At 42.8% G+C, this 25,550-nt stretch overlaps 1 protein-coding gene across 2 annotated transcripts in view; it reads left to right on the forward strand.

The window, feature by feature from the left end:
- Positions 1 to 6,234: 6,234 nt before the first annotated feature.
- CCDC124 (coiled-coil domain containing 124) overlaps positions 6,235 to 25,550 on the forward strand; it is a 56,572-nt gene continuing 37,256 nt past the window's right edge. The window contains exons 1-2 of one of the 2 annotated variants that reach the window (XM_088478552.1): positions 6,235 to 6,502; positions 7,088 to 7,253. In XM_088478552.1, the coding sequence (XP_088334678.1) occupies positions 7,095 to 7,253 (159 nt within the window). In that variant the 5' untranslated portion in view covers positions 6,235 to 6,502; positions 7,088 to 7,094. Of the gene's footprint in view, positions 6,557 to 7,087; positions 7,254 to 25,550 lie in introns of both variants that reach the window. The other variant, XM_088478553.1, reaches the window with a different exon arrangement.

A 25,550-nucleotide genomic window follows, 5' to 3' on the forward strand; every position in this document is an offset into this window, starting at 1 on the left:
CCCTGCCCCACACTACTACTCCTACCCTGCCCCCTGCTCCACACTACTACTCCCACCCTACCCCACACAACTACTCCCTCCCTGCCCCCTGCTCCACACTACTACTCTCATCCTGCCCCAGCTTTCCACTATTACTCCCATCCTGTCCCTACTATTATTCTTAGCCTGCCCTGCTACTATTCCAAGCCCGCCCTGCATTACTACTACTGCCATGCTGCCCCCACTTCCATTCCCATCCTGCCCCTGATCTGCACTACTACTACTCCCATCCAACCCCCTGCTTCCCACTATTATTACTCCCATCCAACCCCCTGCTTCCCACTATTATTACTCCCTTCTTGCTCCCTTATCCACACTACTACTACTCCCATCCTGCCCTCTGCTACTACTACATTGTGACCCCAGCAGTGGCAGAGTATATGGAGCTCATGCTCCAGGAGCTGGCTTCCCCATGGCCTCACAATACAGTACACATCCTAACTATCATCCCTGCCTCTGGAACATACCAGTAACCCGCCCAGGTCTCCAGATCTTACCCTACTCCCTGGCCCTCTAGATATACAATATCCCCCCAGGCCAGGGACATATACTACCCACCATACCTCCTGGCCACAGGGACTTACACTGGTCACCCTATTTTTTCTTGTGGAGGCCAATTTGTTTTCATTTTTTTCTTGCGGGTGCCAATTTTTTTTTTATCTGTGGGGGCCAATGTGTGTTATGTTTTCTTGTGGGGGATAATGTGTATTTTTTTTTTTTTAACCTGTCGGGGGGCTGTCAGTCTGTCTTATTGCTTTCTGTAGGTGCCAATGTGATTGGGTTTTTTTTCTGTGGGGGCTAATGTGGGTTTTTTTTCCCGGTCGGGGTTTGGTGTGTTTCATTGTTTTCTGTAGGGGGTCAGTGTGTTTTATTGTTTTCTGTAGGGGGTCAGTGTGTTTCTTTTCTCCTGTAATGGTCAATGTGTTTTATTCTTTTTTTGTGGGAGCCAGTGTGTTTCATTATTTTTTGTGGGGGCCAATGTGTATTATTGCTTTCTGTAAGGGCCAATGTGATTGTTTTTTTTCCTGTGTGCTGCCAATGTGTTTTTTTTTCCTGTGGGGGCCAATGTGTTTTATTTTTTTCTTGTGCATTGCTTTTCATCTGAGCATGTGTCTGAGTTACACCGCGCATGCGTCCCAATGATGTTTGTACAGGGTTGCAGTACGGATTCAGACGCAAGCACAAAGAAGTGTATTAGAAATGTGTTGGGGGTTCCTGGATGGTTACAGGGGGTTGGCTATAGAGACGCTGAATTGCTCACATTGGAGGCCATGCTCAGACGGATGATCTGCATCTAGCATAGGGCTGGTATGTAGCATAGGGAAAGTTTAAAAGTCGCGACCAATGGTGGCGTCTAAAGAAATACAAAGCATAATTGCAGTGTCTGTAGACACTGACAATGGGCGTCTTAGTTCATGCATATTCAAAAGCACGTATGTGAACCAGGGAAGGGCATTGTGGCATAATTATCATAAAGTCGCAGACCCAACTGCAAAAGACGCAAGAAACCCTGCAACTGCATCCAACGCAACAAATCAGGCCATATGAGGAGGGGGAAAACACAATAAAGGAGCGCTATCTCTAAAGGACATGAATGTGACACAGATGATGGATATATTATAAATCGTCCTAAATAATTTGATGAACAATTGATTGTAGAAAAGCATCAATTTAATATAAAAGACTAAAAAACACTATGGAAGACAATATAAGAAGAATTGTAGAGGAAAGACTAAAACCACAGAAAAATGATATGGGTATTCCATAAAGACTAAAACATACATACAAGTCTGTATGAAACCTGATATATAGGTATATGGGTAACAAACACATAAAAAATAAAATAAATTACAAAACCCTATTGATCCTCAGTGTCAGGATCGTATTGATCTGCAACTATGTTGCCAATTTAATTAGAATGCCAGATAATGTTACCAGTTTCTATTTGCAGTGTTGTTGGTTGCAAAGTAAATCTCTCCTGTTTTACTGCTTATGCTGGGTATACATTGCCAGATAAAATGTCTGTCAGACCGACAGACATTTTATCTGGCAGCCTGCCAGCCGCAGATGTCGCCGGCATACACTGTGAGAGAAATCTCACAGTATATAGCCCGACATCTGCGCTCCGCCCCCGGGGAGGAAACATTTCCCTGTTCCTTCCGTAGGAAGGAACACAGGAAATGTCTGTCTGTCGGCTGCGCTGGGCATACACTGCCCGATGCGGCCGACAGTTTAACGGGAAATATCGCCTCGGACGGGCATGCTGGACAATCCAGCATGCCCGACCGAGCAATATTTAACCCTCGGTCGCCCTCCCACATGCTACAATTATCGCGGCGATCCGCCGATATCGGGCGGATCGTCCCGATAATTGTAGCGTGTATGGCCAGCATTAGTCCTGAACAACAGGATATTAGATAGGTATAAATACAAACACTGGCCAGTGATTGGAGGATTGGAAGGGTTAAAAAAATCCTTATGCACAGAGACCTTCTGATAATCCACAATATTGTATTAAACAAAAGTCAATATTATCCAATGTATTGACGTTATTGGATTTTTCTCTTTTTGATATAATTTAAATGAAAAAACGTATTTCAAGCTTTAAACACGGTCTGTACAGCCGGTGACATGGAGTGACTGCACGGAGAGTATTGTCAGCGCGTGCTTTAATCTGATCACTTCTTGTGGAAATTGTTATGTCTCTATCGCTTATAAGTGTCAGGTACCTTGATATTCTGGCTCCGTTAGCCCAGCGGGGCTGGTCCAAATCGAGTGCACTCGTGACCAAACACCATCCAAACGGTTGGATGACCTCTCAGACGGTTTTTCTCTGCACCCGGGCTGACAGGCAGTGAGCCGCGGTGATAGAAATATTCATCTCGGAGAGCTTGTCTCATGCTCTTGGTAGCTTAAGCCGGTGGGAGGACCGTGTTGGGCGGTGAACAAGTATTAGTTCTCAGTGGTCTCAATGTGCAGCAGGAGGTAAAAGGGGCAGGCTTGACGCGTTTCTCAGCACTTGCCGTTTCCTCAAAAGCAATATCCCCAGTATGAGAGTCCATTGCTATAAATACCACAGGTGTCCAGTTAGAATAAGTCATTCACACCTGAAACTTTTCTTCTTAAGCAGTGGGACTTAATTAGAGCTTGCATGTATATACCTCCAATTTAGTTAACATACTATAGATAGGGAGACTTCCATCATATTATAGCTAGTCATAGATGTAAATCCACATATAAATAATATTAGATAACATAACTAGATGAACAAATTAACACCAGATTTATTATCATTATCACAAATAGATATTGATATATAGAAAAATAATAAAAAATAATAATAAATAAAATATATATATAAAACTTCAAAAATCTCCATCCCATCACATGGAAATTCATTAAAGTTATAACTCAATTTGAAATTTATGAGAAAAAATATATCCTGCTTGAATGTTTTCATACCACAACATTACCAATAATGTCAATTAGTAATAATATTGATCTCTAACTAATGAAATACCTTAAGGGAAAGAAAAACAGCACAAATCACATAAATACAGGTTGAGTCTCCCATATCCAAAATGCTTGGGACAAGGGGTATTTTGGATAATGGAATATTCTGTATTTTGGAATATTTGCATAAAATAATGAAATATCTTGGGAATGGGACCCAAATCTAAACACAGAATGTATTTGTGTGTTATATACACCTTATACACACAGCCTGCAGGTCATTTTATACTATATTTTTCATAATTTGGTGCATCAAAAAAAGTTTGTGTACATACATGAAATTCATTTATGTTTCATATACACCCTTTACACACAGCCTGAAGGTTATTTATACAATATTTTTTAATAATTTGTGCGTTAAACAAAGTTTGTGTACATTGAACCATCTGAAAGCAAAGGTTTCACTTTCTCAGTCATGCTAAAAAATATTCCGTATTTCGGAATATTTGGATATGGGAGACTCAACCTGTATGTATACACATACATGCATAAAAAAGCAGAAAGGACTGCATGTACTTGAATTAAATTCTTACATATAATATTACAATCACCTTGCTAATTAATAAAAGTTGTCATAAAGCTTGCGTCAGAACCCAATTTTATATATGCTCCATCCCTTAATATTATGCTCAATAGTGGTTATCAATGCATAAATCAAAGTTGAAATAGAACAGCTGTAAACATAAATCTACCTATAATCTTCACATCATTCTCCAAGAATCGGTCCAACATTATACTGCTAGAGTAAATATGGAACGATTAACATCTAAAATAGTGTAAATAGTTATATTAATGGGAATTACACTTTTTAAAAAAATATTGTAATTACATAACTTAAGTGGAGGAGAGCTGAAAAAAAGTGGAAATGAACACACATATGCATACACACACACATGTACCTGTATAATTATCTGGGATTAACAAAGAAATCACGTGAGTTTATTCTATCATCTATAAAGTTTATTTTGGAGCACAATTATTTTGTATTAGAGTCACAATTTTATTTACAGACACGTGGAACTGCCATGGGAACCAGGTTCGCTCCGAGCTTCGCCAACCTCCTTATGGGGTACTTCAAACTCTATTGTCTTCCATAGTGTTTTTTAGTCTTTTATATTAAATTGATGCTTTTCTACAATCAATTGTTCATCACGATTTATAATATATCCATCATCTGTCCTTTAGAGATAGCGTTCCTTTATTGTGTTTTCTTGCTTCTGCTTTTTTTAGGAGTTTCAGCTCCTCCATTGGTAGCAGCAATCTCTAAAGCTCCCACTAATTATTATTACCACATTATCATAATATATCTTATTATTGCTCCTTAATTAGTATAGCACCCCCTTTCTTGTGTTTTTTCTTTTGTGATATCAATTTCATATAAGGAGGGGTCCTGCCCCCCTCGACAGATACCACCCCCTCAAAAGACCCTGCCCCCATTAAGGCTGCTTCCATAAATTTCCCGGGCTGGTTTTCCATCCCAATCCGCCCCTGGTTATACCATACCTCTCCAGGAGGGACACAATGCTCTGTTCCTGGACTGCCTGGTCATTTATGATTGCCGTCAGCTGTGGTGAAACCTTTCTTGAACTAGTTCAACACAGATTACGGCAATCAAAAATTACCAGGGAAGTCCAGGAACAGAGCGTTGTGTCCCTCCTGGAGATGGTCATGGTGGGAGGTATGGTTATACTGTACAGAGGTGCATCGCTGCAGATCATAGCCCGAGAGCCACTGCCCAGCCGTAGGGATGGCCATTGACCATCGATGATTCATAATCGAAGCATAACCGTTTTTTTTGTTTTTTTTACAAGGTGCTGAGTACAGGACACGGAGCATAGCTACGCTCTCACACCCGTGATTCATACTTCCCTACTTTTGAAACAGCATTTCAGGGAGACTGTGAAAGCAGCACTTATGAGCACGGCAGTAAAGTGGGCATGTACTGCTACATCTGAGAGGCGTGCCATAAAATTTACTTACATCAAATTGTAAATAAGCCCAAAAGCAGTTAGTAAGATCTACTTGTTGATGAAAACACACTGATACTTTTTAGAAAATACATGTAGCCATAGGGATCATAGAGCCTTATAACCAATTCAGGGAAATGATACTAATCATCCCATTTGAATGTATATATCTCTGATTTTTTTTTTTTTTGCAGTTTCATAATGGGGGTGAAGTTGGCCACACACATAGCGATTTCAAATCGTGTAAAATATGCCCGAATCGTGAGTTTCTACTCACGATCACGATGCCAATGCGCGTCCCCGCTTGTCGTACATCGCATCTACAGATCTGCCGTGCTGTAGGGCAGATTTGCCAATCAGGGACACAATGCACTGGATGCACGATAGATCTTAAGTCAGATTGGACATTTTTCACTCCAAATCGTGACCACGACTGCCGGGGAGCTGCCTGGGGAGAGTTCAGGGGAAATCGTACACATCGTGGGATTGTGATCACATTGCTATGTCTGTGGGCACCTGCAGGTGTAATCAGGGAGATTACTACTATTTCAGGGAGTCCCTATGACAATGTGGGAGAGTTGGCAAGTGTGCCGTGAAGCCCCACCCCAAGGTTCTGATTGGCCCACGGTCGTCAGTCACAAGACAGGGATGGCCATCGGATGGTTAAACCATCGATGGTCATCCATTAAATAATATGTAGCCATCAATGGCTACTAGTTACTTATAACCAGCCCAGAGACTAGACAGTCAGCAGTAGCCAGGAGGAGCGTGCGTCGCCGAGCCCCAGTCAGGGAGAGAGTATACGCGCACCAGTAGCGCGCGCCTCCCTTGTACTCGGGCGCTGCGGTGGGGACGGCGACGAGCGTGATTCGATGGCCCCGGAAGTACTTGGTGCGGTGTAACGCCTCGCTCTGCCCGCCGGCGCTGACTGCTGATCTCACTGAGCGACCTGAAGTGGGGGCGGAAGCCGTGAAAAATCCCAGGTGTGTATCACTGACAGTAGGTGCCGGTGCAGTAGCAGGCGGGCAGGCAGGAGGGTGAGCAGCCTCGGCAATCACTATAGTGCGGGGAGCAACAGTAACGGGCATCATTATGTTAGAGCAGAAGGCGACTCGGATGACAATGACAGGTCCCCTCCTGCCTGATGGCTGCAGGTGTTACTCTGTCTGTCTGTGTGGTGATGATAGGACTGAGCCACAGTGATCTGTACGGGTAACACTGACCTTATGTAGTGCATATATCAGAAGACGAGAGAAAAGTGGGATGTTCTTTGTCCTTTCATAGTATTCTGAATGGATATGGAGCTCAACTTGCCAAGGAGAGACATGTATCCATACTCCTTGTTCCGCACAGGATCTGTTTAGTGTGTAATGTAGTATAATACTGCATGGCCCTATAACCACTCCATAGACCTACATTACATGGCCTGTCTGGATATCAACCCCATTTAAGCAGCTTTTGGAAGTTACTTGTAATAATAAAGTGATGTAAGGCTAGTATGTACTAGAAAAAGATGGTAAAACCTCCATTATTTGACTAAAACTAACGCTTGTATCTGACTTTTCCAGCTAAGGGATGCCCAAAAAGTTTCAGAGTGAAAACACCAAGTCTGCTGCTGCCCGTGCCAGAAAGGCTGAGGCAAAGGCTGTGGCTGATGCGAAACGTCAGCAGGCGCTGGAAGATGCATTTTGGCAGGATGACGACAAGCATGTTATGCGCAAAGAGCAGAGGAAGGTATGAGAGTATTGATAGGGATGATTCAAAGGAAAAAGGTTAATGTTTTTCCTATTCTCTCAATTTCTTTTACTTTTTTTTATTCGTTATACATTAGTGTTCAATCTAGCACCCTGCATCTGTCACAACCCATGCAGTCCTCTTTCCTGCCTGGGGTGTCGCTATCTGCTGTGGTGCTTCTAACACACTCAGCTTATGCAACAAACTGCTGAGATATAGACCAGTGTGCTAGAAGCACCAGAGCGGAGGGCAACACCCCAGGCAGGAAAGAGGAACTGCACGGGTTGTGACAGGTGCATGGTGCTAGAATGAATACTTATCTCTATTTATACAACAAACACAAACCACTTAAATGGATTCTCCAAAACACCTGCCCCAGACAAAATTTCTCCTTTTGCATGTACTTGGGACCTCTCTTGGTGAGATTCACATGTGCTGTACAAAACCATGGGAAATGTGGGTCCAGCAACCATGGGAAATGTGGGTCCAGCACACTGGCTGCTATGGCAGAACGTGCATCAGGTCCACCTTCTTGCATTTCTTTTCACATATTTGAAGCTCTTAAGCGGAGGCCCACAGCGCCTTTCAAGTGAACAGCTCCATAGTAAATATAGTGGAAGTCCTAGGGAGGTACAGCAACTGGTTTGCTAATATGGTAAAGGAGATATAGGTAGAAAATGTTTAGATTTTTTTAAACCTTACTTGTGACAGTTCTATTACAAATATTACATCTTTTGAAAGTAATTCTAAAGGAGTGTACACACTAGATGATATGCTCCTAGAGCGATATCGTCTAGTGTGTACCCAGCAGGGTGTGCTCAATGTCGTTCATGACATTGAACACACACCCGCTGAACAATATCATTGAACGATATAATTCAGCGCCGGGCTCTCTCCCCCATTCCCCAACATGCAGCAACCTTACGACATCGTCAGGTCGGCCTGCATGTTTACTCGAACGATAATGACGAACGACCCGCGGGAACGCGCGTCGTCGTTAATGTTCATCGTTTTGATGTTAAAAATGGACGATAAAGTGGACAACTGAACGATAACGATATCGTTCAGTCGTCCACTTTAATCGCCCAGTGTGTACGCACCTTAAAAGTTTTTGAGTGACCTGTACAGCTGATAGCCTTAAAGAAAGTTACACACTTTAATATTTCAGTCTAGTTGACAACCCCATCTGTGTCAGACACAGGATGGGTAACTTTGCTGAGAGATCATTCTGGAGTTTTGATGAACCTACACATTTCCAGTCTGTCTGGGCAGAACAATCATTTAATGGTTGGTTGTGTGGCAACCTATTCTGGGCATACACTGTTCAATTATTGGACAGATCAGCGGATAATCAGCTGGTTGGGTCGATAATTAAACAGTGTATTGCCGCGACCGAGCAGTAATTATCGGTCTGTCAGACATGCAAAATCGTCCAGCATTTCCAAAAGATCCAATAATTGCTGCTCTGATCTGTCAGGATGAAAGCATCCAATATTGTTGCCATAACAGTTTATGGCAACGATATTGGATGTTGTCAGCATGTCCAATAATTGGTCTGGCAGACATTTTTATCTGTAGGTGTATGCCCAGCAATGCAACAGTCAAGTTCAGCTGGAAACAATGCATTTGGCTGTCCCCTTGTGTTAAAAAATGGCACAGAAACCTTTAAGGTCCTTAGCAACAAAACACCTAACTTTTAAAAGGATGGTGTTTCTCCTCTGTTCATTGGCTAATATGGGCCTATAGGCAAAGAAAAGTGGTTTTGATTATTAAAAAGCTGTCTGTTTTTCATCAAGTGTTCTAAAATATAATATGTCTTTCATTTGCCAAGCTCCCAGAATGTCAGCAACTGTGGGTATCACCATCACTCTTCCAATGGCCCTTCTATCCTTTTTTTCTTTAAATGCTCAATACCATAATTGCTGATTTACAGAAGGATGACTATTCTGGACACTCAATACGTGCCTCTCAACTTATCTATATAATAACTAAAGGTGGCTGTCCATTTCTCTGACATGTGCAGTGGGAAATGGACATCCCACCCCCCAAACAGCTCCAACTGATAGCGATTATGACAACCGAGCAAGTATAGAGAGGACAGTGGGCCTGATTCAGAGCCGCTCACTCTGACAGAGGTCTCGCTCTGAATCAGAGCCTCTTAGCCGCTCGCATAGCTCTGGGTGACCACCCACAGCTATGGCGAGCGGCCAGGATGATGGTCGCGATGGTCAAGACCATCGGGCTTGCGACGAGACCCTTGTGGTAGGGTCTCGCCCATCGCAAGCCCCATAGAGCTTTCGGCTGTAACAGAGCCGGAAGCTCTCCACTGACATCAATTGTGATGTCAGTGTTGCCACCCCAAACGGCAGGCGTTCTCATGGGAATGCCTCCGTTTGGGCAGCCACCCCCCTGGGCCACCCACCAAAGGGGCAAGCTGTCACTCAACATCGACAGCTCGCCCCCTTTGGTGCGAGACCCGGGGCTCCGTCGTGTGCATGCGCTGTGGGCCACCATCGACCCGGTTGCGAGCGCTCAGCGCTTGTGACCGGCTTTGAATCAGGCCCTGAGTGTGGACAGACCTGGATCCATCATAAGACTGATCCTCAACTACTAACATACTGATAAGTGAAACAATCAGAGCTGAGTGTCTCCAACAGCCCTTTCATTATTTCTTACAGGTGGGTTAGCGGCAGAGGGCATGTGCTGTTTAATGTATCAGGCACTACAATTTTGTCTCCCTAGGTAAATGGATGAGGCAGAATCTTATTTTAAAACACTTAGCAAATAAAAAGTAGTTAAAATAATAAATTCCCCATGCTCTTTCCTGGTGACTAATCTTGGAAAACACCTTCCTGAAATCTCCCATGTTACAGACTTTGTATTATTGTGGTTTGAATGAACTAACTATTTTCCTGCACTACAATTAACTGCTTAGGTCCTCAGACTAAAAAAAATGTAAAACTACACCTGGTCATGTATTTTGTTAAACCCTATTTTGATATAAATCCATTATGTCTGTGTGGCATTGCCTTAATGACCATCATTATTGCTGGCTGTAAATTACATGCAAGGTACAGTGTGCAACTGTTAAAAAGAATAGTTGCATAGGTTTCCTCTTCAGGAACTATAACATGACGGACTACAGGCCTGACTCGGAGATGGACGCTTTTGCACAGCAGCTGCGATATGCTAATGTCTGCTGGAGGTATCTGAAGGGAAAAGACTCCTCCTGCCAGCACCTCGGCTTTGATAGATTGGATAAACATCTTGACCATCAGTCGCAATGTTTGTGGCATCGGTCATTTTGAGTAAGCCTAAGTTTACTCAGTATGGCCACCTCCTGCCCGCTTGCGAGGCCAGTAAATCTGCATCAGAAGGTGCAGACCCTGGCCTTCCAGAAAATGCGTCTGACACGCCCTCATTTTTATGTACATCTGAGTCACGCCCTGCGTGTGTGCTGATCAGCAACCTGACTTACCTGTCAGCTCCTTGCTCAAAAACACAGGTTCTTGCTAGGTGCGAGCAGTGTCATAGAGCAGAGTGACGACTGAGCCTCATTAGCATGCTAGCTCTTCAGCATGCTCATTTTGTTGGTTAGCATGATAATTATATGAGCCATCAAGCTGAAAATGCATCTTAGTCACAATGTGATGCGGCTAAGACGCACCAGGAAACTGCACTGATTAATTTGAAATGGGCACTTATATATCTCTGAGAAAGGGAAGTGGGATCTGCGCTGGAAAATTATTAACCAATAAAATCTACCTGCAGCATGCAAATTAAGGGGAATTTGCAACCCCACAGACCTAATCACTATTTATGGACAGTGTATCAACACCGTAAACCACATCCAACAAATTGCAGCGCTGTGCACATTTGATAAAACTAAATCCAATTTAATAAGATTCACATGAATACATCATTACATATAATAAAGGAATGTAAATAAATAATACCTAGATCAATAAAAAGTGTATATACTGGATATAGTATAGCAGCATACTTTCCTAATGCGCCACAAAAAAGTCCATAGAGACCTATATTTTCATAGTCTTAATGTTATTAATTGGCCTCAGGAATATGCCAGTCACCTTTAGCCAACTGAAGTTGAAATTATAGTGGGTTGGGGTGTCTCCCTGCACCACTATGGGCAAGATGTGTAACTCGCGTCAGCTGGGTTAGGAGAATGGTGTTAGCCGCGGGGAATGTACCACCCGTACTGCAGCTAGCTGGCCTCGGTTCACTACACAGAAGCAGTCTCCGGAAGACTTTTCCGCTGTAGACTGGACTCCAAGCACTGAAGGCAGTGGACGCTGGCAGATAATGAGATGAACTGAAAGCTGTCCAAAGCGCCTGTTCGGTAAATGATGGGCTGAATATAGCCGGCCATATTCGGCCCATATTCAGACCAGCTAGTTGCAGTGCGGGTGGTACATTCTCCACGGCTAACGGCAGCGAGAGGATTCTAGAACACGCCCTCCTTCCGGCATCTGTATTCACCTAACAGGGCTAACGTGAGTTACACATCTTTCCAATTTATCACTTTCCAGGGCTTTGTACATCTCACCCTGAGTCTGTATACAAAGCACAATGAAACTTGGCAAAAAAAGCCACACCCTCTCCATGGTATGGAGTCGGAAGCCGGCAGACCTAATCCTGACAGCCGACTTCCCGACTGTTATGTCCCGGCAAGGGTCTAAAGACGGGCGTCGATATGCCGACGCCTGTCATTAGACATACATCGGGAGACCGACGCCCGGCATCCCGATCGAAGGGATGCCGAGTACGGATAGCCGCAGGGGGGGAGGGTTAGGCACCTTCCCCAGGGGGACTTAGGTTTAGGCAGCGGGGGAATGGGGGGGTTAGGTTTAGGCACTTAGAGGGGGGATTAGGGTTAGATACTGGGGGGGAGGTTAGGGGTAGGCACCCCTAAAGGAGAGTTAGGGGGTAGAATTAGGTTAGCTGACACTTACCTGAAGACGATCAGGATTTCCACTGCTGCCGGGATTCTGGTGTCGGGATTCCAACCGCCGGCCATGCGGCGGTAAATCATACCGATTCCCTCTCCATCACAGAACTTTGTATACAGATTCAGACTCAGTCGCATACAGACAGGTGAAAAAGGCGCAAAACAGATTCTCTGCGCTAGAAGAAGTGCATGGGACCTGGCATGCTGGAAGGGGTTGTTTGGGAAGACTGCAGCAATAGTGTATGAGGACACATCTGTATATGAGAGAAACACATTGCGATTGTGAAGAGACCTTACTATTTTAGAGAATCTGTGCTTACCCTACCTAATGAAACACAAATAGGACCATCTGCTTATGAATTTAATTTCTTCAAACCGGGATTTATAGATGAAAGTGAAAAAGAGGAAGTTTCGGCAGCATGGTGGCAGTCATGTTTGATTATGACCAGGATCTTATCTGTGTGGAGTTTGTGTGTTCTCATTGTGTTTGCATGGGTTTCCTTTGGGTGATCCCAATGTCCTCCCCAGGATCAATCTCATGGGCGCTCCACCCAGTTTTTTTTACATGCCCCCTGGCGATTTCCACAGGTCTGACGCTCCAAAATCAGAGCTACATTACTATGACAGGCACAACAACAGAAATCACTCTCTTTAAGAGGCAGAGTGCGGTTTGGATGGCGGGAACATTGCGAGGGGGTAGATGGAGAGTGCAGACGTGCATTGCTGGATACAGTTATATCTGTATATCAGCCAGCAAGAGTCTATAAAAATTATTTTTTTGTCCAGCCAGATTACGCTGCCAGATCCAGTCATCTCTTGCAGTCCAAACACGTACTTGAAGGTTAATTCACTTCTGACATAGTTAATCCTAGTGTGTGTCCAGTAGAGAATTTTAGAATCTAAGATCTTAGACAGTATAATGGTCAGCATTACTGTCTCACAGCGCTGAGTTGTGAGTTCAATAGCCACTACGGCCATAACTGTGTGGTGTTTGTATATTCTCCCTGTGCTTGCGTGGGTTTCCTTCGGGTGCTCCAGTTTCCTCCCACAATCCAAAAATATACTTGTATGTTAATTGGCTCCCAACAAAATTAGTGTGTATATGTGTGTGAGCATGTGTTAGGGAATATAGATTGTAAGCTACACTGGGGCAGGGACTGATATGAATGGCCAAATATTCTCTGAATAGCCCACACCTGTCCATGAAATAGCTTTTAAGTTGATAGTCCCATTACTTTTGGCCCCTTAAAAAGTGGGAGGCACATATAGAAACCATTGTAATTCCTACACCGTTCACCTGATTTGGATGTAATTACCCTCAAATTAAATCTGAAAGTCTGCAGTTAAAGCACATCTTGTTTGTTTCATTTCAAAGCCATTGTGGTGGTGAATAGAGGCCAAAATATGAAAATTCTGTCAATGTCCCAATATTTATGCACCTGACTGTATATGGTAGCCCAACAAGGTCTACCATACACTAGACAACCTACCTCACTAAGGGGGAAATTCAGTTAGGCGTAATAATGCCATAACCTAACAAGTGTTACGTTATCGCACACTTCGCTACTTTATCTGCGATATTTTCATGTCTCTTGGCTAAGTGCGCTCCCATATTTCGCAAATCCTATTGCAAAAGTTGCGATGCGGCTTTTGCGGGATAACTTTAGTGTATTTTGCAGCGATAACTATAGGTAAAGATGGGGAAATCTGCATGTACCCCAAAAAAACGCAAACTGATATAGGATAACATTCTAAAACTGTATTAGTGGCCCTGATAAAAGTATTTGAGGTTCTTTTAAAATGGTCAAATGGCTGTGGCATGCATGTTTCTAAAAAACTGAAATGATTGAAAGCAAGTGTTTTTTGGCCAAATAAATGTTCTGCTTAATTATAAGGATATATTTGTGTTTTTTAAAGACACTTAAAAAACATTCAAAATATGCCTCTAACGCCCTTCTGCAATCAAAATAACAGCTGTCCCATCCATAAAGCTCCCCAGAATGCCTGCACCAGTACTTTAAAACCATTTACAGCACTTTTTTTATTTTTTACCCCAAAAATGATTATTCTTTTGTGCGAAAAGTTAGCATCTGTGAAAACTTTTCGCAAAAATGTGGCTTGTTGTGGCTAATTGAATTCCCCCCTAAAATGGGAGAGATCTGGACTTTAGATCACCCCCATCTGTTGGAAATGTAATTTTTTTGCATACTCTAAAGCCCGGGTACACACTGAGATCCATTGAACGATCTATCGTTCTGACGTGGATCGCATAGTGTATATGGACTATCTGCGCACTCCCGCAGTCGCATGCAATATCGTCCGAAAGGCCGCGCAGCCAGCCGCACAATATCGCATGCGGCACCATTGCAGGTAATGAAGGACGGAACGTGGGATCGTTCAGTCGTTCATTACATTGCTCTGTATACCCACTGTAGGATTTGTTGGCCATTTGACCCTGATATGTGAAAACAAACTGATTTTTTATTATTTCATTAGTTTAAATTAGGGTAGCTGCTAATATATAATAAAGCGAATGAGCGCTGAGGGTATATGTGTGAGATCAAAGAAGGAGATCTGAAGTAGTATGTATAACACTTCTAAAAATATATTGACCTTTACATGCAAGCAAGTAGCAGAAGATTAAATAAATAATGGAATTTAGCAATGATGGTAAGGACCAAAGAAAAGTAAGGTGTTTATAACCTTTCATCGGTCGATGTCAGTCTTTCAAATGGAATTGAAGTAGCAATATGTGCATTTCAGTAGTGCAGCATCCCGCATCTTTCGTTACATGGCTTACCATATACTGCCACAGTAAAGCTTACACTCTATATTCCCTACCACTTGCACACACATACACTTGGCCCTTACCATCATTATTAGATTGCATCATTCATCTACTGACGGATTGCCAGTGGTATTAGAGACTTATTAGTATCCACCAGTGTCGGACTGGGTCATGAAGGGCCTACCAGGGAAATGCGGTGGTAGAGGCCTATGTTTAAGCAGTGTGGTCAGGGACCAGAAAGACTTGTTTAACTATCAGAGTGCAAGGTCTGGGCCACTGTAAAAAAGAATTCAACTATCAAAGCTCTTACCACTGGGATGTCTTCATTTTAGGTTAGTCGATGAATGTAGAGCTACAATGACATGCCAATCACTTGTTCGAAAATGTGTTCATTATCTTAAAACTCAGACAACAAGAGAAGGGGACAGTGGTGTGTCACGAATGCGTATATTGATTGGCAAGAGGCCGAATCTTGATGTAGTTTCTGCGCTTTTGTGCTCACTCGCTATATTATGTATATTGTCCTATTCAATTGCTAGGCGTGGCGGCTCACACATCATTAAAATTCATCTTCATGCGCAGTCACCTCCATTATGGTAGTTGCTAGCATATTTAGCTTTTCTCACTATAAGCACAAGATCTCAACCCTTTCTTAAATTAGATATACTAGGTAATGTAATTGATTTTCTCAAAGCATGTTGAAACTAATGAAATCACCTGGTGTTAGAAGATAATTTGATGCATCCTTTGATACCCATAGTCTAGTACTAGACACTCGTATTGTGGTGTTTTGCTATAGTGAAAACCAAGCCTGGGCAGCACAGGACTGGTACCTCCAGAAATCACTAATGCCACAGGTTATAGCAAGAGGGAGAAAAGAGACAAAATGGTTGTTAGAAGTACTAATGACACAGCATATAATAAATATATTTGAGAGTGATTGTAAACCTAGGCTAAAACAGACTAAATGCATTAAAACATTCTTGCAGGAAAAAGAAATGCTAAAATATTTTTTTTATTAGTAAAATGAAAAAAAAACAACACACTGGATGAGTAGTAATTCTAAAAACTTACGGGATGGATATGCTGTAGGAAGCAAAGAGCAGAATACCCAAATAGATATTTCTGCTCTGTTTTAGCTGTTAAAAATTCAAAAGGATCACCTGCACTGGAGAGGAAAGATTTGCACTATTGTGCTGTAGACACAAATATATATTGACTAGAGCAGAGGTGTTCCTTGAAGTTGCACATTAAAAATACTGACAGTGGCATCCCGACGGTCAGAATCCCGACCCAATTGGGTAAGAATACTAAACCCCACCCCTGCAGCCTATCACTCTCCCTAACCTCAATATTTACTGTCTGGATGCCGACGATCAGGACATTAGCTCTGGGATTCCGACTGCTGACGGGATTCCGGTGCCGGCTTCCCGACTGCCGGGATGGCAACTACATTCCCTTTAACCAATCACTGCTGACTGGTATTATTCTATAGAATTGCACAATATAACTAGGTACTATAGCTATCAAGTTGCAAATCTAATACACAGAGAAGGCAGTAAGAAGTTGATCACTATAAATCTGAGTCTCGCATCCATAGGGAAGTTAATGGAAGTAATATTTCAAAAGGGATATATAGACTAAATACGTAAAACAGATCTGGAGATTTTTTTATAGTTTTTTTTAATATTACAGTATAACTGAAGAGATCCCAATGGTTATAGCTTATTTATATTTTGTCAATGTATTTGATACAGTATTTCACTTTAAATTAACTCAGAAACTGAAAAAAAATAGATTTTATTTTTTTTTTTTCTGTTTATTGAATCAGAGACATATACACAAACAATTCAATTCAGCATTAAGTCATAGACACATTTGTGGATACAAATTGACAAACAATTTCAATTTGATATAGCAAAATATCAGGACATATACGATACAATATATAGATAACATTGTATTGAAAATAAAATTATTATAGATAATGTAAATAATATAGGTGAAGGGTGCATCGTGTGGGATATCGCTATGGAGCCACTGGAGGATCATTGTCAAGCGAACGTAAAAGGTACAACGAAGAAGAAGAAAAACATTTAGTAAGAAGTTGTTGAGTAGTTATTGGGAGTGTAGAAATATAGCTCTCCCATATTTCAAAAAATGTTTCCACCCTAGACTCTTTGTCCAAAGAAGCCTCCACCCAATATATTTGGAACAAATAAAATAACTTATCTTTAAATAGTGAAAAGGGGGGTGTACCTGGCTGATTCCACGCCTCTAAAATAGTTTTCTTAGCGGCCGCACTACCCGCCAGCAGCAGTTTGCGACAACCTTTTGTTATATGTTGATCTTGGGGGAAAATACCCAATACTGCCCATAGGGGATCAAATGGCACAAAATTGACTAGATTATCCATAGTATATTTGCGAACTCTCAGCCAAAATATTCTGACCAGGGGGCAAGACCACAGGCAATGAAAAATATCTGCGTTGTGTTCCCCACAGCAGCGACGTGTGTGAGGTCGAGGATCCCATCAGGAAGCTACGATGTGGGCTAATATATGTTCTGTGGTAGACATTTAGAAATAATTCCTGATTAGAGCTAGCAGAGATAAGGCGACAAGTCATATAAATTCTTGAGCAGAACATCAAGTGTGAGTTGGGGGAATTGGAGTGTCCATAAGGGCAAACCAGTTTGAAGAGTGTTGTAATCTAAGCTATCTCTCAAAAATAAGTAATGGTGGGATATCGCTTTACATGAAGGTGGGGGGACTGATAGTAATGCATCTAAATTGTTGACCCAATCTTTTTCAAAAAAAATATTTAGTGACTTGCTTTATATAATGTTGTACTTGGTAATAACCAAAGGAAAACAGGGTAAAAACTCAAATTTCTCTACCGCCCTATGGAACGTGAGAGGACCTCTAAGATCAGAATCCACCAGACATCGTACAGACCGAATACCCCGGGCTGCCCATATTGAAAAAGGGAATGTAGCACTCCCATGCTGAAATTCTGGGTTTCGGTGTAGTGAGACAAACAGAGTTTTATGGGCATTCAATCCCTGCTTATGCCTTAGTATGTGCCACATCCTGCGTGTGGTCCATAGAAGAGGGTTAGCTTTTTGATCCAAGGTAACTTCACAGTCATGAAGATGTAAAAATGAGGTTAGATTATAATCTGTTAAAAAATTATCTTCCAGGGCTAAATCAGTGTAAATAGATGTGCCATTCAACCAATCTCGTAAATGGTGTAGTAAAGCAGAATGGTTATAATGGACGATATTTGGGAAATTAATTCCCCCGTTGGAATCGCTATCATTTTAAGCAAACTAGCCCTACCCAAGTAAGAGAGCCGAAGATGCCCCCAACCACTTAAAACCCTAAGCAAAGTTTTAATAGCCTGTGATATATTGGTATAATACAGGGATGAGGGATTTTTAGTTATCTGAGGTATGTAAAACACCCCTTTGGCCAGGTAAAGGGTACATTGGCATGCCATTGTGGGCGAGTAAACCCAGGCCGTAGATATAAAGCTATAGATTTTTCCGAATTTACCCGGAGTCCAGAAATATCTCCAAATTCTTTAAGCAAAGATAATGGATAAGTTATAGAAGTTTTGGGTTGAGACAAATACAGGAGCATATCGTCTGCAAACGGGAAAAAAATGGATTTGGATCAAATCTAATGTCATGGATAAAGTTTGACCATAGGACAAAAGATAGGCTGTTGTACTCAATGGGGGAAACACAGTTTGTTACGAAATTCTCTGCGCATATCGAGAATTATGATAGTGCTGACATCGCAATGCCAACAAATTTTGATGTGCCACAAAGGAGTACACCAAATGCACAATTATTAGGAGAAAATCAGGGAATGAAGTTGTAGAATCTTAAGCTTAATACATCAAAATATAATATATTGAAAATGGGATACACATTTTCGTTGCGTCAACAATTAGAAGTGCAACCTTGGCAGGAAGGATGATCAGAAAGACTACAAGCATTGGTTGACTGCTTAACAAAATTCATCATGAAAGAGTTCAAACTGAGCATATGTAACTTTGAGAAGAGAAAGAACAGTGGTAATATGATAGAATTGTTTTTTGGGTGGCAATAATTAATGGGATGGAGAAATTCAATTGTTTTGTGTACCAATTATCATGCTTGTAGCGCCCAAGATAACCGGGTTTAGCCTCGCAAAGCGGCTAAACTAATGGGCATGATCAGAAATGTGGGCCCCTGCGGTAATTACAATGATTGAATTGCTCTGTTAGGCGCCCATTGAGAATGGGTGTGCAGTAAACCATGAATTCCCCCCACAGCATTTATGAAGGCCGTATTATTAAAAATATTAGTTTTTACCACGTTAGGATACACTATGGGGTATATTTACTAAAGTGTGAGTTTTTAGAAGTGGATATGTTGCCCATAGCAACCAATCATATTCGAGCTATTATCTTCTAGAAACTCTCACTTTAGTAAATATATCCCTTTGAAATGGGTGGAAGACTGAAAAACATAAACGATCTATGAAATTGTCCTCCAGCATTTATGATCGGGGACTAGTGCAGAAAAACATATATAGAAAGTTTGATTGTTATCAGAAACTTACTAAATATTCCCCCTCTATCTCCCCACGAAAAAGCACGCTAGATGAATCACTGAACATTATAACAATTGTTTATTATAAACATTAAGCACCAAGTTTTCAAAAATAAAAAGTTGTTCACCACTTTACTGAACATAAAACAAAATATTGCTTTCTTATTTGTTGATCTGTAGCAATCTAAGTGGGCAAAATAAAATAAGTTCTTTTTAAAAAATGATGAATGAATCTCCTAAATTATTAGTGTTTGGCTATCCCATAACTCCACTTCATTGTTTGCCAATCACAGATTTGTCGCACAAAGGCCACTAGTGAATGGATAGCGCTGAAGTAGAGTTCTTGTTAGTCGAGTCCCTTATTATGTAACGGTGATGGTTCATAGGAGTTTTTGTCAATTTATTTATTAGTAAACAGGAGTTTTAGGGATTTTTATTCAGTCAAACGTAATTTAAAAAATTTGCAATTTTTTATTTTTTTACACTTGTTATAATGGTGACTGGTCTATTACACTGGAACTTTTACAGTGGCAAAATTGTACACATTAATGTTTTGAGCCCAGCAACAAAATTTATAGGGCCCCCTATGCACCATTCTAAAGTCATATCCACGATGATGTCTACTCCATACCCAGTCAGTGTCCAGTAGACTAGAGGAATGCGAGAAGAAATCCTTAGGCTTAACAACGCACTGAATTGAATAGCTCCAGGAGCTCCTTACCGCCGCTATTTAATTCGCGTTGAACTGAATCGAGCCCCTAGAGTTTATAGCAGTCAAATTAGCAAAAGGTGTAAAATGGCAATACTTACAAAAATGGTAAAAAGAGGAACATTTTTAGAGTAATCTTTAAGTAATTGGTCTCAAAGGTTTGTGGATTTAGGTTCTACTGCACTCGCAATATATACTGTACCCTGGGCAAGTTTAGTAGCTGCTGCAGCTAAAGATGTCCAGCCTCTTTTAGAGAGAACAGTATGTTACTTCTGTTATGTATTAGTATTGTTTCTACTGTTCATACAATGAGGGGAATTCAATTAGCCACGATAAAATTTAAACTTTTTGTGCGTTAACGTATTGAACCTATTGCCCTTTAATTTCACTTTTTACCTGAATGCACACTCCTGTTTTTTGCACAGTTGAATTCGTAAAGTTTTCTTCTGGCGACCGCACAATATTTTCCTGGAGGTTTTACATGCGATAAGTATAGGTGAAAATGCAGAAATCTGTCTGTACCCCCATAAAAATGCAAACTTATATAGGATAACAGTATAGAAGTCTATTAGTGGCCATAATAAAAATACTTGTGGTTCTTAAATTGTGTCTGAAATGGCTGTTATAAGCATTTATCTAAAACAGTGAAAAAATTATAAAAAGCAAGGATTTTTTTTGCAAAAAATAAATGTTCTACTTAAATTAGGGGTGCATAGAAATACCTATAAGTATATATATTTGTCATCTTAAGCCACTTCAAAATACACCTCTAACAGCCACCTGCAATCTTAAAAATACTTGTCCCATTCATATAGCAATCCCATATACCTGTCCCGCATCAACTAACCCATTTTCCTGTCACACTGGCCAAATGAAGCTAATACATTTTTTTTTTTTTGCCTAATTAGTCATTAAGTAGGGTGTCCCAGTGGTTCTGAACCAAGTCTCAACATTTTCACTTTAAAATAGGGATTTCCCCCAACTTTTCACTGGCTAAGGAGGCGGTGATTAGAAATTCACGTTAAATCCTATGAAGAATTATCGCGCATTAACTTGTGGGCTAATTGAATAGGGCGGAAAAAAATGCATCAGAAATTCATTTTTACATACTTGAAAGCGTGAAAACTAGTTTTGTGGCTAATTGAATTCCCCCACAATGGATAGTTAATAAATGAGTGTGGCCAAGACTACAGTGTTTGATTTAGATGTGTATCAATGTAGAGAGACACAAGACACTTTCTTGTAGCTAGAGATTTGATAAAAAAAAAAAAAAACCCAGTATGGTGTTAATGCATGGTGTCTGTTCAGGGGAGGGGAGGGCAAGAAGTATAGGTGCACAGAACCAAGCAGTGGGTCACAACTATTTGTATCCTAAAATGATGGATCGTTCATTTGCCATGTAATTGCGACTTGCGATTTAGTGATTTTTCTGAAGAGAGATTATACATGGGGAAATGTATCAAGCCTAAAAAGTAGGCAAGTGGAGAAGTTACCCATAACAACTAAACAGTTTCTAGCTAGCATTTAAGAATTACATTCTGTAAAATGGTATGTAGAAGCTAATTGGTTGCTATAGGCAACTTCTCCACTAATCCCCTTGTCCTCTCTTGCCTCCTCAATCTTTAAAAGTATTTATAAGCATTGTCGTAATGTAGATAATAAGGCCTTATATGCAGCGTCTCACTTGTTGGTGTTGGCATACAGAAGTTTATAAACGTACTGGTAAGTGTGGTGAAGAGTGGTTTGTAACCGCCCATGTAACCTTCTAATTCACACTGAAAGTGTCTGCTTCTAGTCAAGGAAGTAGTACTGCTGTCTATTCCTAAAAATGGAGCTTGTATTTTTTTTTTCCCAGGGTCAGGCACTCCTCCAATAGGATTATTTCCAATAATTTACTGGGTTGTGTTGTTTCCAAGGTGAGGAAGTAAGTCGTTATATTCTAGTTATATTTCTTCTTCAGGGTCCATAGGCCCCACAGGGAGACCTTGGGGTGTAGGTGATGGGAACCAATCCGGGCACCACGCAGTTAAAGCTTTCAGCTCCCAGGGTGCACTGGGTCCACTCTCCCTATACACTGAGCCAGAGGCACCTCAGCTTTGTTGGTGCCTGGCCGGAGTCGGGTCACCATTTTGCAGCGGGGCTGTTCAACAGCCCCTTAAGGTTATTTTGTTTACATTTACAAGAATAGAGCGCACAGCAGCAGACTGTCCCTGGGACGTCTGCGCTGCTGCTTCATCACCCCTCTGGTGCCGCGATGCCAGTACTGATCTGGGGATATCAGCGGGCGTTCTGGGGGTGTCAGCACTGGCCAGGGCACCCAGAGAGGACCCAGACTGCACCTGGACATCAGGGGACAGTCGATACCTCCAGTCTCAGGGGACAGACCGTCTGAGTGTGGACACAGGCTCCGGCCATCGCGCTCCACTGGACTACCAGGGACAAATTGGTGCTGGAAACCAGCGTGCCAGGGGTTAATAATCGGCCAGGGGAGACTGCTTCCCTGTTTAAGCGGCTTCTCCCCTCAACTCAGCATGCCTTTCCACTGCGGTCTGGCTTCACTGAGCTGCTCTTCTCCAGACACGCCCCCTCCGAGGTCTCCGGCGGCCATTTTCTCCATGGTGCAGTCGCAGTTCTCCCAGGACAACGCGTGATCCAGTCTTCCTGCATACCTCTCCCCAGGGTCAGCGTATGTAGCGCTATTTCCTACCAGACACTGCGTCTGTGTAGTTGATTTTCTACTTCAGGGTCCATAGGGTATCCACAGGATACCTTGGGGGTATACGTGATGACGTCAGTCTTCAGGCACCACAGAGTTAAAGTTTTCAGCCTCCCAGGATGCATCTGGGTCCCTCTCCTATACCCCGCCCCCTGGCCAAGCCATCTCAGTTTCGTCGGTGCCTGTGAAGAGCCCCTGAAGTTTCTTTTAAAGGCAGCGCTGGCTGCACATCTGGGAGTACAGCATGGACAGTCAGTACTGACGTCCATGCTGTCTCCCCTACACCCCGCCGGTACCAGAACGCCGGTACTGATCCGGGGATGCTGGTAGACATCTGGGGTCACGGCTAGCGGTGACCCCAGATGTTCCGACCATGGCCGGATTCAAGGGGGACAGGTAAGCAGCGGGGTCCCGCGGGGGGTCCCCGCTGATCACCTGGTCCTAAGTGCCCAGGCAGGGGGCTCCCTGGGGACTGGCTGCAGCGTGGAGCCAGGCGACCAACCTGCGCTTCCACTACCCCCTGGGACAGCGACCGCAGCAGAACGGTAGCGCTGCGGCGTCCCAGGGGTTAAATGCATGCCAGGGGAGCGCGCCTTCCCTGTCTCACAGCCGGCGCCTCCCCCGCTGCACACAGCCCTCTCTGCACTGTGCTGACTGGCCCTGTGTCAGCGCTCCTCCCCCAGGCCAGCCTTCTCTCTGCTCCTCGGTCTTGGTCCGCGCCTGCCGTGGAAAGGACTGTACTTTAGGCCTACCTTGGGCCCTGCGAGGCCAAAAGGACGACCCACCAGCACTAGAAGGAATCGTAGCAGACGGAAGACATGCAGATTTTGCTGCTGCCAACGTAACTACAATTTTGTCCAGATCTGGACCAAATAGTACCTGTCCAGACCTTCTAATCCCTTTTTGGAATCCGCGTCCGCTTTCCAAGAACGCAACCATAAGGTGCGACGAGCAGCCACGGCTGCAGAGGAGATCCTAGAGGTGAGCATACAAATATCTAAGGCCGCTTCATTAATGTAAGTGGCCGAGTCTCGGAGATTGCCCACCAACTCGGTCTGTTCAGCCGAACAGTCAGAGTCCAAAGAGGGTCTTTCCTGCATTGTATGTGACTTGTGTTAGCGCTACCTGTCTGTGTTCTGCCAGGAGGGTGTCAGAATTGGGAGCGCTCTCCTGTCGTCCTCCGATTCTGATTCTTCACCAGGACAGGGCGGTGCTTCATACTCGCCCTGAGTTCCTTCCTAAAGTTGTTTCTAGTTTCCATATTAATCAGGAAATTATAGTACAGGCCTTTCTATTACCAGACCTTTCGGCAGGTGAGTCCTCATTGGATGTGGTCCGCGTCCTCAGGATTTTTGTGGACCATACCACTTCCCTTCAGAAATCTGGCTCCTTGTTTGTACTCTATGGATTTCACAAGAAAGGATGGCCAGCCAATAAACCGCTAGATGGCTTCGTATGACTATCTCAGAAGCTTACACGCAGGCATGCCTGCCTGTTCCAACTTCTGTTAAGGTGCATTCTATTCTGTCTGTGGGTCCCAGCTTTGTAAGGTGGTCACGTGGTCTTCTGACCAGACCTTTCTAAGGTTCTATGCATTTGATACCTTCGCCTCTCAGGATGCTTTCTTTGGGCGCCGGATTTTCCTCTCAGCTCAGGAGCGTACCCACCCTTAATTGGACTGCTTTGGGACATCCAAAAGGTCTCCCTGTGGAGCCTATGGACCCTGAAGAAGAAAATGAGTTATGGTAAGAACTTTTAACTCTTTCTTCGAAGTCTATAGGGTCCACAGGGCACCCGACCTGACGCACCTGGCTTCATATGGGCTATCGTACTGGTCAACGGTTTCCCGTCTCCTAAGTGTGATTCTTGAGTGTTCCAGTCTTCCTTCTCTCTCATCCTCCGGCCTTTGGCTTTTTACCAACTGTGGTGTCTCGGGGGTGGGGTATAGGGAGAATGGACCCTGTGCATCCTTGGAACTGAAAGCTTTAACTTTTGTGGTGCCCGGATTGATTTCCATCACCTACACCCAAAGGTATCCCTGTGGACCTTATGGGTTTCGAAGAAAGAGAGTTAACAGAGGTAAGTTCTTACCATAACTCTCATTTTCCTGGATTAACTGCAGTTCATAGTACAGTATGTTCTTGTAGCGAGTTCAACTTAATTATTCTACACAAATGTCAGTGGTGATCGTGATGCTTATTCTCTGTAAAGCTCTTTCTTGTGTAGCATGTTTTTTATACACACCCGACTCAGGTGAGTATTTCTAGTTGATCGTGTGGCTATGCCCTTTATCTAGATGCAATTGCTCTGTGTTCTGGAAAGAGTTGGTGGCGAAAAGGTGTTGAATTTAGGGGATGGATGGTTGAATTAATGGTGACAGGTGGCTATATGTTATTATGGCAGCATGAGTAATGACTGTTCTGAATGAAGTTTGTGTACGTGCTGTTTATATACTTTCCTCACCGCTAGCTAACTTATATCTTTATAGTTTCACAGCAGACTTAATCCATTTC

This window comes from Taudactylus pleione, unplaced genomic scaffold (genome assembly GCF_031769625.1).
Source record: "Taudactylus pleione unplaced genomic scaffold, aTauple2 ptg000214l, whole genome shotgun sequence".
Classification (NCBI taxonomy): domain Eukaryota; kingdom Metazoa; phylum Chordata; class Amphibia; order Anura; family Myobatrachidae; genus Taudactylus; species Taudactylus pleione.